Raw genomic sequence first — 16,349 nt, 5'->3', positions numbered from 1 at the left:
TCTGGTTCTGATGCTTGCTCTGTTTCTTCAAATTTTGTTTTCAGCCTTTTAGTATGTGTTGTAATTTTTTCTTAATACTTGGACATGAGGCACTGGTAAAATAAACTACTATAAATAGACTTTTCACAATGTGGTGGTAAATTATGAGAGGAAGCATACTATAGGACTACAATTAGGTCTTTCAGTAAACCTTTGCTTCTGGGCTATGAATTTCATACATTTTTCCCAGTTCCAGCACCCCCACAGAAGTGGGGCAAGATGGCTAGAGTGGCCTGCATTGGGGTATTTCCCAGGTTCTGAAAAGTCCCCAGCTGATTCTTCTGAGAGCAGTCCTTGTTAAGAACAGAATGTTCTGATGTATTTCAAATTCCCAAAAGTATGATTTATGTTCTCCTACCATAGCACTGGGGTTTGTGGAGGAGGGTCAGCTCCTGGGTTTCCTTCATTCTCTGTTCCCCTGTTTGACTAATTTGGGGAACAGCGGTTTGTCCTGCCACCTCACTTGTCTTAAGAAGAGTTGATTTTCCATTATTTTCAGCTTACTTGTCAGGATGGAATGGCAACTTCCAGCTTCTTACATGCTAGAACAGAAAACAAAAGTCCCTGTCTTCTCATAGTTTGTTCATCTTTGACTTGTTTCTTACTAGGAATTTAGAATGTGCATGTCTATAATTATCTAAAACTAGGCTTATTTAGATATTTTAAGTATCTTCTCACTCAAATCTTAAAAATTTGATGAAAGTTTTATTTCAATTTATTTAAATTCTAGTTAACATATATGGTAAAATTGCTTTCAGGTGTAGAATTTAGTGATTCATGAAACAAAGTGTTAAATGTAAATATAAATTTAGATAATTTTTTCATTAAATATTTTGTGCATGTTGAGATTTGAAAAATGCAATCAGAGAGTGGAGTCGGTAATTGTTTCCCATGTCTCACTCTCAGACTGTTTTCTTTCCATTTCCTATTCTATAATGCTTGTTGCTTCCCTTTCTCAATTTCAAATTTCTCAATAAGCCACCTGGTTTGAAGATTACATGATGAAAAGATGACCTCAAGCAAGAAGAAATCCTACCAGCAGACTGCCATTGGGCCTGAACTACAACACTTCCTTGATTCCCCAGCCTGTTGGCCTACTCTGCAGATTTTCAACTTGCCCGCAATCACAAATTTAGCTAATTCTTTAAAACACATATCCCCCCCGCCCCACACACCCTGATGGTTGCTTCTCTGGAGAACCTAATATACCACGGAACCGAACATTTAAAAATAACAAGATGGTACACTTTGTGTGAATTTTACATAATAACACATATTTTTTTAAATGTCCTAAGAATTTTTATGACACAAAGACATAGCCTAAAAACACTACTAGGAAAAAAAAAGTCAAACAAGAATTTTCTAGAAAGGTGGTCCAGATAGTTCAAAAACTTTTATTGATAATGAATTCATATGAAACTGAACTTATATTTACTTTATTTAAACTTCACTTTCCCATTCTAAACAACTCTTTCGCTCATTGATTAGCACCTTTGTTGTTTATAGACAATGCAGCTCTAATACGTAACACAGAGCCTTGTTATTTGATGCCATGCTTTTGCACACACTACATGGATAATACTAAAAATACATTTATGCATTCAGTGAAAACAGCTATACAAGAGTAACTGTAGGATTCCCTTTATATGAAATTCTAGAAAATGCAAACTAGAGTGTCCACCTGGGGATGGCAAGTTAGGAAGGGCTGGGAGAGAGAGATGGAAACTACAGGGCCTATGGATTATTCATTATCAAGACTCTGGTGATGCTCCCATTGTGCACACATATATGAAAATATATTTTACACTTTTAATAAATGCAGTTTATGTCAATACCTCAATAAAGCTGTTAAGAAATAAAGATTCCATATAAAAATCTGGATCTCCTCTTCCTCTAGAAATAATATAACATCTGGCAAAGCTGAATTGACTCCATCACCACCGGCAAAGCTGAATTGACTCCATCAACACCCTTCCCTCTCTCTTAGGTATGTCAACTCTGATTCCTTCTCAAAACAGAAGGAAATGCTCGGAGAAGAAAATGCTGACAAATGGAGAAATCATGCTAAGCAAAACAATCCAGTCACAAAAAAGACAAATACTGTATGATTCCACTCATGTATAGACCCAGAGTAGTCAAATTCATAGAGATGGGGTATAAAACCATAGTTGCCAGGTGTGGTAGGGAAGGGGTAGGAGGAGCTGTTTCATGGGTATAGTTTCAGTTTTGCCAGATGAAAGGAATTCTGGGAATTAGTTCCATAAATATGTGAATTTTTTAAACTATTAAACTACAATTCAAAGACAGGGTAAACTGTGCTACATGTACTTTGCCACAACATAAATGTAAAATAAAGTAGTTCCCAGTGACAAATAAGAGCAGATATTTGGCTGAAGTCTTTCCCCCTCTACAATACTCTCTGGCGTGGTGTGAACTTTTTGGTACTGAACAAGGTTAGAGTTTTAGACGAACAAATGCCCGTATTTGTTGCACAAATAAGGTCTTTTACCATCGTGAATTCTCTGATGTGTAATGGGGCTGGAGTTGCACCTAAGACCTCACATGGACTGCACTCAGAAGGCCTTCCTCCGGTGACCTCTTCATGTCTAATGAATGGCGAGCCGTCCCAGAACAATTTTGCACATTTCCTGTTCTCATAAGGTGCTTCTCCAGTGTAATGAGCTTAGAGTGGTACCTGAAGGCTTCACCATATTCTCTGCACTCATAAGTTTCTTTGCCAGTGTAATTCTCTTGTCAATGGCTTGGAGTTGTATCTCAAGATTTCCCCACATTTATGGTGCTCATAGACCTGTTTTCATTGTGGATTTTCTGGTGATGAACGAGGTGGGACTTTCTAATGAAGGCCTTCTGACATTTGCTGCACTCATAGGGCCTTTCTCCAGTGTGGATTTTCTGATGTTCAACAAGTATATGTTTGTGGCTAAAGGCTTTCCCACATTCGCTGCACTCATAAGGCCTCTCTCCAGTGTGATTTCTCCAATGTTTAATAAGGTTGGAATTATACCGAAAGAACTTCCCACAGACACTGCACTCATAAGGCCTTTCTCCAGTGTGAACTCTCTTATGTCTAATGAGTCTGCAGTGGTACCTAAAGGATTTCCCACATTCGCTGCACTCATAAGGCCTCTCTCCAGTGTGATTCTGCCAATGTTTAATGAGCTTCGACTTGTACCTAAAGAATTCCCCACATAAGCTGCACTCATAAGGTCTTTCTCCAGTGTGAACTCTTTGATGTCTAATAAGTGTAGAGGTGTACCTAAAGAATTTCCCACATTCACTGCACTCATAAGGCCTTTCTCCGGTGTGAACTCTCTGATGTTTAATGAGTGTGGAATTGTACCTAAAAAATTTTCCACATTCATTGCACTCATAAGGCTTTTCTGCAGTGTGAACTCTCTGATGTCTAATGAATGTGGAGCTGTACCTGAAAAATTTCCCACATTCGCTGCATTCATAAGGCCTTTCTCCAGTATGAACTCTCTCGTGTCGTATCAGACGATAGTTGTACCTAAAGAATTTTCCACATTCTCTGCATTCATAAGGCCTTTCTCCATTGTGGATTCTCTGATGTTTCATGAAGTTGGCATTGTACTTAAAGAACTCCCCACATTTGCTACACTCATAAGGGCTTAATCCAGTGTGAACTCTCTGGTGACTAGTGAGTGTGGAATTGTACCTAAAGAATTTCCCACATTCATTGCACTTAAAAGGCCTTTCTCCAGTGTGAATTTTCTGGTGCTGAACAAGGTGAAACTTTTTAATGAAGGCCATCCTACATTTGCTGCATTCGTAAGGTCTTACTCCAGCGTGGATTTTCTGGTGCTCAACAAGTACCTGTTTTTGGCTGAAGGCTTTCCCACACTGAGTGCACTTGTAATCCTTTCGTCCAGTTTCAAAGGCCTCCCCACACTCAGTGTCCCTGTGTGACTTCAAAGCACCATGAGGGGCCAGGTGCTCGAGAAAGCCTGCACTGGCTGGGAAGTCCTTCCCACCTCTGCTGCATGTGAAGCTACTCTCTGCCATGTGAACACTGTCATTCACAGCAAAGGAAGGACTCCCCTCATCCCTTCTGGAAAAGCTGTCTCCAATCTGCTCCTTTTGGTGCTGGTGCAGGTTTGCCCCACAAATGGATAGCTCTTGATCAGGGTACATTCCATCATGCTCAGCCGAGCGCAAAATGTCTTTCCAGACTGGGACGCACATCTCCCAGGGCTGGGACTTCTGGATGGATGGGCCTGGTTTTGGAGTCCTGACCTGTGACCCTCCTACAGAAACATCTTGCTCTGAAGGGGCCTCCTCATCCTGGGCTCCATGCCAGCAACCTGTAAGCAGAGAAATGCTGGTAAAGTGCCTGCTGACTTCGCTGGGAGGCGGTGGCCCCATCGGGAATGTGTGCCAGACACACTCATGGACGAGGTCACGTAACTGCTGATGGGCGAGGGGGACTCGAGACAGTGAGAGGAAGGCCTGCTGTGCAGAGCTCAGCCTGGCAAGCTCCCGTGACGGGAGAGTCCTGACTCCGGGGAAGGACATAAGGGAGGGGTCCTATCTTAGTCCATCTGGGTTGCCACAACAAAATACCACAGACTGGGTGGCTTATAAATGACAGAAATTTATTTCTCGCGGTCGTGGGCTGGAATTCCGAGATCAGGGTGCCAGCATGGTCGGGTGAGGGCCCCTCCCAGGCTGCCAACTTCTCACTGTGTCCTCACACAGCGGAAGGGGCTAGGGGGCTCTGTGGCTCTCCTTTACAACAGCACTAATCCCATTCATGGGAGCTCTGCCCTCATGACCTAAGCACCCTGCAAAGGCGCCATCTCCTAATACCACCACACTGGGCATGAAGTTGGCAACAAAGAATTGGTGGTGGGGTGGTGGGGCACAAACACTTAAAACAAAGCAGGTGCTATGCAGGGAGAAGAGACAGGGTTTTCAAGTCACTCCTGTGCAAACGGCTATGGCTGCTGGTGACTCGTGAACATGGTGCAGAAAACCGTAAACAGACCTAGAAATACCTAACCACACGGAGATACTGCAGCTCAAGAACTGGGATACACGCAGACCTCACAATATCCTAACTATAGCTCAGATGCTGGCGAGCCTGGCAAAGGGAGCAATGAAACAGAATCACGGTGAAGGCCAACAGGCGTTGGATTCTGGTGGAAAGGGGATTCGATTTAGCGTAGACACGAAAATGGAGAAGAAAAGGTAGAAATGAGGTGTGGCCCCTGGCCCTGGCATCACACAATGGTGGACAAAGGACAGGTTCCCAGCTCCAACACACACCCTTCCCCTGCTCCTTCCCACCAGGGCTGTGTACTTTTGAGTGTCTCTTGCCACTGACACAGTAATGTCCACCTATTAGGTACCCGGGGTCCTCCCCACTGCTCGAGATGAGCACTGATGTGGCACCTGAGACAGGCCAGTCCTAGAAGAAAGAAAGAAAGAGGCATGGCCAGCGTGCACCCAGAGTAACCCAACACAGGATATCCAACATCTTAAAACTACAAGAACTTCATAGGAGAGACCGTAGAAACAACCCAGGGTTCCCCCAAATTAGTAATTAGGTTGGTGCCTGAAATTCCTGGCACAGGCAGGACCCAAGAAATGTCAGCAAGAGGAAGGGGGAAAGCCTGGGGCACCATGGTTCCACGCACCTAGACTAAGTGACCCAACCAGGGACAAGACAGGTCTGAGGGATCTCTCAGACAAACTTCAACATCTCTGACCTCTGAGCCCGATCTTGCAAGTGCTCGGAGTAGCAGGGATGGGACCGCGTGGGGAGAGTGGGTGCAGTGCGAACGGCCCAGTCCTGGCACCAGTAATGTATATGCCGGGAAACTTGGGAAGGAAGTAGTACCCACGGTCTTGTTGTGGAAAGGACAGAGCTGCCCCTGGACCAAAGAGGAAGAACAGAGCCCAGCCCAGGACATGGGGTGGGGGGTGTACGGGCCTTACCTAGGGAGGACAGAAGCGCAAAGTTCTCCAGCATCACAGCATGGTACAGAAATCGCTGAGCTTCATCAAGGAGGCCCCACTCTTCCTGGGAGAAATATATGGCCACGTCCTCAAAGACCACATGGCTCTGCCAAAGTTGGAACATTTGGTTCATGAGTAGCTTCTTGTGTTAACTGTGTCTCGTGGATTCTCTAATTATCTATTTGCCATCCATTAATTACAGGGCTAAACGAACAGCCAAATGTGTTTCTATATCTCCCTTGCAATCTGGGGCCCAAACTGAAATCACCTCCTTCACTAACTCACACACCAAGTCAACACTTCCCCTGCCCTATATCAACCAGGGCCAGGTACCAGACAACCAGGGACACCCCTTCTACCCCGAAAATTATAGAAAAGGTACAGAAAATTTATAGAAAATAGCCATCAGTAAGCTTTTCACCCTACCCTTCTGGCCTTTCTCCCAGAAAGTTCCAGAAAGGCTCTGACCTAAGGAGTCCCTTTGCTGGCGTTTATGCCTCCTGACCAAAACTGGTGCTTCCCGTGTGGCCCTGTGTTACACGGTGTGCTCCTGCCCCTCAAGAAACAGAATAAAAACCTTCTTTTAGTGTCATTGGTCTCTCCACGTCATCACTCACCCACCTCCATAAATTAGAATCCTGTGGGTGCCAGTACCTGATGCACTGCTCTCGCCAGGCCGTGGTCCTTCCCCGCACACGTCCGTCCCTGCTCGTCCTCCTCCCTAACTTCCCAGTGGGGAAGAGTCCCCAGCTGCTGGTGGCACTGGTGCCCGCTCTCGCCTCATTCCCACTGATCACTGTGTCCGGAACCCAGCTAAGACATGAGTAGTGAAGGACATCATCTAGGCTGTGGGCCTGGCAATGCAGGGATCCCCTCCCTCCAGCCAGCCAGTTTCCCCGGGGTCCCGCGGGTCTTGTCTGAGAGGTAAGACTCAGACCCTCAAGTCAAACTCAGACTTGTCCCTCGCCCTAAAGCACCCAGAGCCAACCATTCACACTCCACCTCACCTGCATATTGGTCGTCGGACTCACGCCCCTCACAACTCTGACTCCTCCACAGTGACAACTCCACAGACACCCCCGGCCCATACCACTGGCATTTCCTTCACGTCCAAACAGGCAAATACATCGAGGATCCAATTCAGCCCTGGCCCTGCCCCTGGACACCAGAAGTCCCAAAGGCCCCTAGCGCCAGGTCCAGCCCCAAGCCCTGCTTTGAAAGCCCGGCTTCTTGCTTCATCCTCAGCCACCTGCCTATGTGAGGACGTCACACACTCTCAGCCCTTTCTCCCTTCCATATTGCACCAACTGTCCCATCAGCAGTCAGAACCCTCCTTTCTCCTCATATGAAGCCCAGGTACACTTACCTCTCCACCCATATGCCCACTCCACATGAGGTCTAGCAATGCTTCAGGCTGACCAGTTTCCCCCTCAACATCTATCTCATGTGCACTCCAGTCTCAGAAGACTTCCTCACTCCTAAAGCCCCCGTCTCTCTTTCTCTCTCCCCGTGTTTCTCTCCCTCTCTCTCTCACACACACACGCACACAAACACAGAGACACTCAGCTTCCTCAGCTTTGTGAGGCCCCCCATCACCGCCCAGGTGCCCAATGAAGAAACCCAGTACTCAGGGCACCTGGGTGGCTTCAGTCAGTTAAGCATCTGACTCGTGGTTTCACCTCAGGTCATGATCTCATGGATCGTGGGATTGATCCCCACGTTGGGCTCTGCACTCAGCAGGGAGCCTGTTTGGGATTCTCTCTCTCCCTCTGCCCCTCCCCCGACTCACGTGCGCGCGCGCTCTCTCTCTCTCTCTCTAAAATAAATAAATCTTTTAAAAAACAAACAAATAAACAAACCCAATACTCAGGCCCTTCATTCCCATTCCTGCTCCTCTAATGGCATCGCCACCATAACCTAGAAATGCTCCCTCCCAGATCTGATCCTTGGCTTCATCCTAGCCACACCCCAGCCACCACGCTGTGGCTGTCTCCAGCTTCAATCTACCCCCGGAACTCCGGTGTTCAAGTGCCTACTGGAGGGGCACCTGGGTGGCTCAGTCGGTTAAGCATCTGCCTTCAGCTCAGGTCATGATCCCAGCGTCCTAGGATGGAGCCCCGCGTTGGGCTCCCTGCTCAGTGGGGAGTCTGCTTCCCCCTCTCCCTCTGCACCCCCCGCCCCCAGCTCGTGCTCGCTCTCTCTCAAATAAATAAAAAAAAAAGAAAAAAAAAGTGCCTACTTGACACCTCTCCTGGGAATCTCTGGGGCATTTGTGACATAGACAAAAACTGACTTCATATTCCACCTGCAAATTCCTCATACCACTGACTTCCTCCATTTTAGTTCAAGCATCCATCCTTCCTAACAAGGCCAAAACCTGGGGGCATCCCCAACTTTTCCCTCTATCCCACCTCCTCATCTCTCTGAGTCTCCACATCCTAAAATATGAGCAGCTCTAGTTGAAAACACATCCAGAAACCAATGCCTCCTCTACCTTCACGACCACCACTCCTGTGTAGCCACCGCTTCAACACTCCCCTGGACTGTGGCAAGCATTTCACTTACATCCCCATCTGTCTTCCACTCCGCAGCCAAAGGGAACCTGTTAAAATCTGTCATAGCACCTTCCTCTTCTGTTTCAAACCTTCCCTACCTCCCTACCAACCTCAGAGTAGAGGTCCAGAGCCCCGGGCTGTCACTCAAGGTCTGATACCTGTGCACCCCTACCCAACCCCAAGCTGGCCTCCCCATTCTCACCAGCTATAAAAGAGACCCGCGGTTTCCTGAACATCCAGCTAAGTCTCATCTCTAAGCATGTGAACATCCTGAATCCTGTGGCCAGGACTCCCTGCCACATCTTGCATCAGTAGTTAGAAATGGGAACTGCTCTACATATAATCTAAATGTAGGATCCTGGGCCTGGGGAAAGCCCATGGTCTTCAGACTTAAGAGAGTGAGGAGGATAAGAGAAGTTTCAGGACACTACCACTCCCTGAGGGTATATATATAGATACTGGGGTGCCAAAAAACACCCTGATGGCAACCAGCATGGTTGAAAAGTGGGACACCCTCCACTCACCTGCACCGGGGCCATAAGCAGTTCTGCCACCTCCGTGGGACCCTATGGTAAGAAGGAGACCATGAGAAATGGGTACCATGGAAGGACCTTATGAACTGAGCTGGACCACCACCCCTGCCTTGCCCTGGAGCAAAGTGATCTCAGCCTGGTGGTCTAAGTTCAGCTCCTCCAGAAAACAGTGCTACCTCTTATCAACTGGGTGACAACTGTTACTGTCCACAGGATCAACAGTTTTGTATATATTTTCAGTGCAAATGAAATAGTAGGGTTTTGAAATTTGAGGTCTTTATTTTTACCACTTTCTAAGATTTCATAAGATACTGTACATAAAACTTCACACTGTAAACAAACAGGTAAATTAATGTCATATCAATTATAAAATGTTTGCATAAATTTAACTTGTTGAATAGGTTCATTTCTAATTGTCTACCTCTGTGTACATATTTAAAAGGATACTGATTGAGTACTTAAGTCAGTAACTTTTTTATACATTCTTAAGTTAACGAGTTGTAGGAAAAGGTTGAACAGGCAGACAAGCTACTAGTCCATACAGCAACAAGATCTGCCTGTTACATAACCCCCAAAAGAGAGCTTGTTGGAGGCCCTCAACTGGACAGCAGCTCGCCCCTCTCGCCCTGAGGGGTGGGGGAGAGGAAGCAGTCCCCTGTCTGGGACCCTGAGGCTCCATCAGCCTGGCTGACCTTTCCCTTGTTCCACTGGGAGTGGCCCTGAGCTGAGCTGCAAGTGGAGAGTCCACACCAGCACATAACACCGGCTGCACCGAAGAGAAACTCATCCCACCAACACCTCCCTTCCTAAAGACACAGGCAAAAGATCTCTCCTACAGCAAATCTCTTTTTTGAAGGAAGCATCAGGGATGCCAACACTGCTTCCCATACCCTGCCCACCAGTGACTCTTCAGCCCTTGCCTCCCTGACCATCTAAGAGCATCTGAAGACTCCCTCCTTGATCTGGCCCCGAGGCCGTGCTCTGGAGCAGTCCACACCCTCCACACCTGTGACCGCCCAGCCCCTTCCCCGTCCTCCAGACCTTCACCTCCACATGCTCAGGTCACGTCTCCCCACTGAGGTATCTCAGCATCAACACGTCCAAAACCAAACTCATCATCTCCCCGATACCCGCTCCCTGGGCTCGCCTGCCCCACCGGCCTCCTTCCAGACGTCCAGGCAAGAAGCCTTAACACGGCCCTTCACTCCCTGCTTTTGCTCACACGCGGATGTGATGCAGCAGGCGGTCCTGTCGGCTGTCGTGGAACCCTACGCAGAACCCCCTCGCATCTCGCTCTGCCGCCACCGCCCTGGCCCAGCCTCCACCAGAACTCCCGCGCGGGGGCTGCCGTGTCTCCTCAGCAGGCTCCCCGCCTGCATTCCCCGTCCCGCTCTCCCCTACCTTCAACCTCGGACTCCGGGCGTGCCCCTCCCATCCCCGCCCCCTGGCGACCTTCCGCGGACCCGGGGGCCCACGCCGCACTGCGGGCGACACCCCGCCCCGCCCTCCCTTCCCCGCACACACAAGGGTCCCGGTCCCCCCCACCCCTGCTCTCGACTCGGGAGCCCCTGCCGGGATCGCCCCCCGCCACGCCCCACCGCACGGACGGAGCCGGGACCCCACGCCGGGGCGCCCTCTGCTCCCGCCCCGCGGGCCCGGCTGTGGGGAGCTGAGCGGGCGCCCCTCCATCGGGGCTGCAGCGCTCGGGGCGGGGAGAAGGCGGCTGAGGGCCCGGGGGTCGCACCACCGACCTGAGCCGGCTTCATGGGCGCGGCCTCCGCCTCCGAGCGGTGGGAAGAGCCGGGCGGGGAGCGGCCGGCCACCGGGCGGGGACGAAGGCGCCTCGCAGCCGCCTCTGCGGCGGAGACTACGCCTCTCCCCGCGTTCTCCCGCCCTGTCACCTCCGCACCCGCCAGACGCCTTGTAAGCCTTGAAAGCCCGAAGCCGAGAGCAAGCAAACCGACGAGAAGGAACGGCGGATGTCCCGCCCCCTCACGATGCGCACGCATGCAGGCGTCACTCTCTTAAGGCTTCATTGGCTCAGTTGCCGCCGCCGCCGCGCCCCGCAGACTTATGGGTATCGTAGTTGCCGCTTCCGCCACCACCTTCCGCCTCTCGGACGGAGGCCCTCCTCCTTCTGTGGTGGACGAAAGACTGGACGCCTCGTCGGGGGCTCTGGGAAATGGAGTTCCGCGGCTCCAAAGGTGGGGCGGGGTCCCGCCTGCTCTTAAAGGGGATCTCTCCAGATTTCTTGGAGCGCAGTCTGGGAAGTCACAGAATGGTGAGGGACCTGTAACTTCCTATGCGAAGGAGCTCGGAAGTTCCCAAAGGCTACACAGCCAAAGGGACGCAGCCTGTCACGACACCACGTCCACTCGTAGCTGTCTACGACCTTGTCGCCTTTCAGAATACGGACTGAATCTCGAGTCCGTTTTAACGAGCTGCGTATTTGGCTCAGGACAGGAAAGGGAAGGCTTCAGACAGAGCCGTGGAGGGGAAGATGGGGGAGCAAAGATGGGGCACCGAAGTAGGGAGAAAGGGTGAAGCTGTGCCTCTGATTCCCAGAAAAACATCTTTCCTGCCTGATCAGTGATTGTGTCTGAACCCAGTGAGTAGTCATACCTGAGGTGTTTGTCAATTCCTTTAAGAATCTGATATCGAGGGGCGCCTGGGGGGCTCAGACGGCTAAGCGTCTGCCTTCGGCTCAGGTCATGGTCCCAGGGTCCTGGGATCGAGCCCCGCATCGGGCTCCCTGCTCGGCGGGGAGCCTGCTTCTCCCTCTGCCTCTGCCTCTCTCTCTCCCTCTCCGACTCTCATGAATAAATAAATAAAACGTTAAAAAAAATCTGATATCTACCTGAAAAGAATAGTGGCTTAACACATCCATCTCCTGCCAGGATGGTGTGTGCTCCTTTCATAGTTGGGGCACCGGTAGAAAGGGAGCATCCTGTTCTTCAGACAAACGGGAGGAACCCACTATCTCGTCTCCTTGCTGGGAAGAGATTTATCAGTTCACTGAAATTCTAGCAACAGTGTCATCACAGGGAGTAGAAATTATCTGAGAAAAACACTTGTGAAATGGAAATTACTGAAGTGATCAGTTATTTATATTTTTGTATTTTAAAGATGTATTTATTTATTTATTTTAGCGAGAGAGAGAGAGAGAGAGAGAGCAGGGGGAGGAGCAGAGAGGGACAAGCCGACTCCGTGCTGAGTATGGAGCCTGATGTGGGGCTTGATTGCAGGACCCTGACATCAAGACCCGAGCCAAAATTAAGAGTCAGGTCCGTTATTTAGACAGATTAGCAGAAATACTTCTAGGGAAACATACCTGTAATACGTTAAACACACACACACAAACCACAAAACTAAACACACAGGGTGCCTGGGTGGCTCAGTCAGTTAGGCGTCTGCCTTCAGCTCAGGTCATGATCCTGGGATTGAGGCCCACATCAGGCTCCCTGCTCGGCCAGGAGTCCACTTCTCCCTCTGCCCCTCCCCCTGCTCATGTTCTCCTTCCAACGAATACGTAAAAACTTAAAAAAAAAAACATTAAGAAAAGTTAAGATCTCAGTGAAGTTTGAGAGACAGTGAAATCTGAAAAGCAAGAGGATAAAGCCAAGCCTATGGCTGTGCATGAATCTTGGCCATAATCAGGTTTTTTACTCCAAAATAAGATTCTTTTTTTATACTTGACAATGTGGCTATTAACTACTTGGAGGGATAGAGACGATATTTTTAAAGAGTTACCTCAAAGGTGAAAATGAACAACCATTTGTGCTGTGGTATTTACTGATCTAAGAAATGTACGGTGCATACCTACTGGATTTCAGGCACAACAGTGGGTGCACAGGACACACTGGGGATAGGGTTGCCGGCTGCTCTCAGTATACAGGAGTGTTCTGTGTTTTCTGTAGTTGTTTATTTAGCATTCGTTTATCTGAAGGCCAAACTAATGGTCAAAGATGTATACTTCTCTCTTGGCAAGTCAGCTTCACAGACTTGCAAAACTGCTATTATAAACACAAGAACGAACCCTAATCTGTGTTTTTACTTCCTGCCCAATAAGGCATTTTAGTCTGAAAGGCATACTCTCAGTTTCTCCTCCTGCCCCCTCCTTCCTGAATGTCACATGGTTTCATGTGGCCCTCCATGGTGTGCTGTGTCTCTTATTTCCAGGGTGTTGAGGATTTAGCTATGTTACTTCATGGTGTCACTGTCTCAGCATCCATTTTGTTTGGCCAAGCCGCCTGCAGGGGACCTTACACTGACATTCACCCCCTCATGGAAGCACATGCCCTGCATGACAGCCCAAAGAGCCATAAGCAAATAAAAGTTCCTGATAGGACTTCCAAAGACCCTTGTAATTAACCATCCCTAGCCTCCCAGCACCTGTATGCCTTATGTTCACCATTAGATAAGACCTCCTTGGAGCTTACCAAAACCCAGCTCTTTTTGGTTTTAACTGAACAGTTAGGGCCGCCTGGGTGACTCAGTCAGTTAAGCCTCTACCTCCTGATTTCAGCTCAGGTCTTGATCTCAGGGTCATGAGTTCAAACTCCGTGTTGAGCTCCACGCCCACCATGAAGCCTACGTTAAAAAAAAGAAAAGAAAAGAAAAGAATTGACCAATCTGGGCTTAACTGGGAAACCTGGAAGCCCTAAACCCATGGACCCTAGTAAAGGCATGTGCCCCAGGTCATGCCTTTCTTTCTGCCTGCACTCTTCCTTGATGTCCCTGTTTGGCCCCTGGAAGTGTGCCATGTAGTTCCTCCAGGACCTGTGAGTATAAACCTCTCTTTTTCAATTTCTCTTATGGTCTGTCATTGAACCACAACTTGGCCCACCATCCAGCACCCCGTGCTGTACTTAGCAAATGTTAATTTACCAGTCATAACACAGGAAACTGTTGAGTAGCACAACTTCCCTTTCAATGGCATTGACCCCTCCATGTTGCACTCAGTCACCTTTATAAATCAAGACTCTGTCACAATTGAAGGACATGTCCTGTGTTTAATGATTTGGTCCTGATTCCTACATTGACTTTGTCAGGACACCATAAATATCCTGTATCACAGCTTTTTACAATGTGTTACAGAAAAGTCATGCAGATGACATGGTACTCTATGTGGAAAACCCAAGAGACTACACCCCAAAATTGTTAGAACTCATACCGGAATTCAGCAAAGTGGCAGGATAGAAAATCAATGCACAGAAATCAGTTGCATTCCTATATGCTAACAATGAGACAGAAGAAAGAAAAATTAAGGAGTCGATCCCATTTACAATTGCACCCAAAACCATAAGATACCTAAGGAATAAACCTAACCAAAGAGGCAAAAGATCTGTACTCAGAAAACTATACAATACTCATGAAGGAAATTGAGAAAGACACAAAGAAATGGAAAAAGGTTCCATGCTCATGGATTGGAAGAACAAATATTGTTAAGATGTCTATGCTACCTAGAGCAATCTATATATTCAATGCAATCCCTATCAAAATACCATCAACTTTTTTCACAGAGATAGAATAAATCATCCTAAAATTTGTATGGAACCAGAAAAGACCCCAAATAGCCAAAGGAATGTTGAAAAGGAAAACCGAAGCTGATGGCATCACAATTCCGGACTTTAAGCTCTATTACAAAGCTGTCATCATCGAGATAGTATGGTACTGGCACAAAAACAGACACATAGATCAATCGAACAGAATAGAGAACCCAGAAATGGACCCTCAACTCTACGGTTAACTAATCTTTGACAAAGCAGGAAAGAATATCCAATGGAAAAAAGACAGTCTCTTCAACAAATGATGTTGGGAAAATTGGACAGCCACATGCAGAAGAATGAAACTGGACCATATCCTTACACCATACCCCCAAAATAGACTCAAAATATATGAAAGACCTAAATGTGAGACAGGAATCCATCAAAATCCTAGAGAACACAGGCAGCAACCTCTTTGACCTTGGTCGCAGCAACCTCTTGCTAGACACGTCTCCAAAGGCAAGGGAAACAAAGGCAAAAATGAACTACTGGGACTTAATCAAGATAAAAAGCTTTTGCACAGCAAAGGAAACAGTCGATAAAACCAAAGACAACTGACAGAATGGGAGAAGATATTTGCAAATGACATATCAGATGAAGGGCTAATATCCAGAATCTATAAAGAACTTATCAAACTTGGGATGCCTGGGTGGCTCAGTCAGTTAAATGCCTTTGGCTCAGGTCATGATTCCAGGGTCCTGGGATTGAGTGATGCATTGGGCTCCTTGCTCAGCAGGGAGCCTGCTTCTCCCTCTGCCTGCCACGCCCCCGCCTGTGTGCTCTCTGACAAATAAATAAATAAATAAAATCTTAAAAAAAAAAAGAACTTATCAAACTCAACATCCAAAGAACAAAAATTTCTCCAAAGACATACAAATGGCCAACAGGTATATAAGAAAATGCTCATCATCCCTAATCATCAGGGGAATGCAAATCAAAACCACAACGAGATATCACCTCACAACTGACAGGACAACTATTATCAAAAAAGCAAAATACAGCAAGTCTTGCCAATGATGTGAGAAACTGGAACACTTTTACACCGTTGGTGGGAATGCAAAATGGTAGAGCTGCTATGGAGCACAACACGGACAGTCCTCAAAAAAAAAAAAAAAAAAAAACTAAAAATAGAACTACCATATGATCCAGTAATCCCATTTACAGGTATACACCCAAAAGGACCTGGAAGAGATATTAGCAGTTCCATGTTCACTGCAGCACTATTCATGATAGCTAAGATGTGGAAACAAACTAAGTACCCATCAACAGATGAATGGATGATGAAAACATGATATATACAAATAACAAAATATTATTCAATCTTTAAAAAGGACATTTTAGGGGTGCCTGGGTGGCTTAGGCGTTAAGCGTCTGCCTTCAGCTCAGGTCATGATCCCAGGGTTCTGGGATCGAGCCCCACATCAGGCTCCCTGCTCAGTGGGAAGCCTCCTTCTCCTCCCACTCCCTCTGCTTGTGTTCCCTCTCTCGCTATGTCTCTGTCAAATAAATCAATAAAATCTTTTTTTAAAGGTAGATTTTATTTATTTATTTTAGATTTTATTTATTTATTTGAGAGGGAGAGAATGAGAGATAGAGAGCACGAGAGGGAAGAGGGTCAGAGGGAGAAGCAGACTCCCTGCTGAGCAGGGAGCCCGATGCGGGACTCGATCCCGGGA

At 47.6% G+C, this 16,349-nt stretch overlaps 1 protein-coding gene across 1 annotated transcript; it reads right to left on the bottom strand.

Moving 5' to 3' along the window:
* Positions 1 to 1,464: 1,464 nt before the first annotated feature.
* Positions 1,465 to 11,091, bottom strand: LOC114203828 (uncharacterized). The gene is made up of 4 exons (XM_028097118.2): positions 10,879 to 11,091; positions 9,119 to 9,160; positions 6,019 to 6,145; positions 1,465 to 4,382 (listed from the first exon to the last, which is right to left on the bottom strand). Exons 1-4 carry the CDS (start codon positions 10,891 to 10,893, stop codon positions 2,815 to 2,817), a joined length of 1,752 nt encoding a protein of 583 aa, XP_027952919.2. The 5' UTR covers positions 10,894 to 11,091; the 3' UTR covers positions 1,465 to 2,814.
* Positions 11,092 to 16,349: the final 5,258 nt, after the last annotated feature.

The sequence above is a fragment of the Eumetopias jubatus genome, unplaced genomic scaffold (genome assembly GCF_037043125.1).
Source record: "Eumetopias jubatus isolate StellerSeaLion01/CBP00866 unplaced genomic scaffold, mEumJub1_p1.0 scaffold_10, whole genome shotgun sequence".
Taxonomy (NCBI): domain Eukaryota; kingdom Metazoa; phylum Chordata; class Mammalia; order Carnivora; family Otariidae; genus Eumetopias; species Eumetopias jubatus.
The sequence above is the reverse complement of the archived record's forward strand: the minus strand, read 5'-3'. Positions and strand labels throughout refer to the sequence as shown.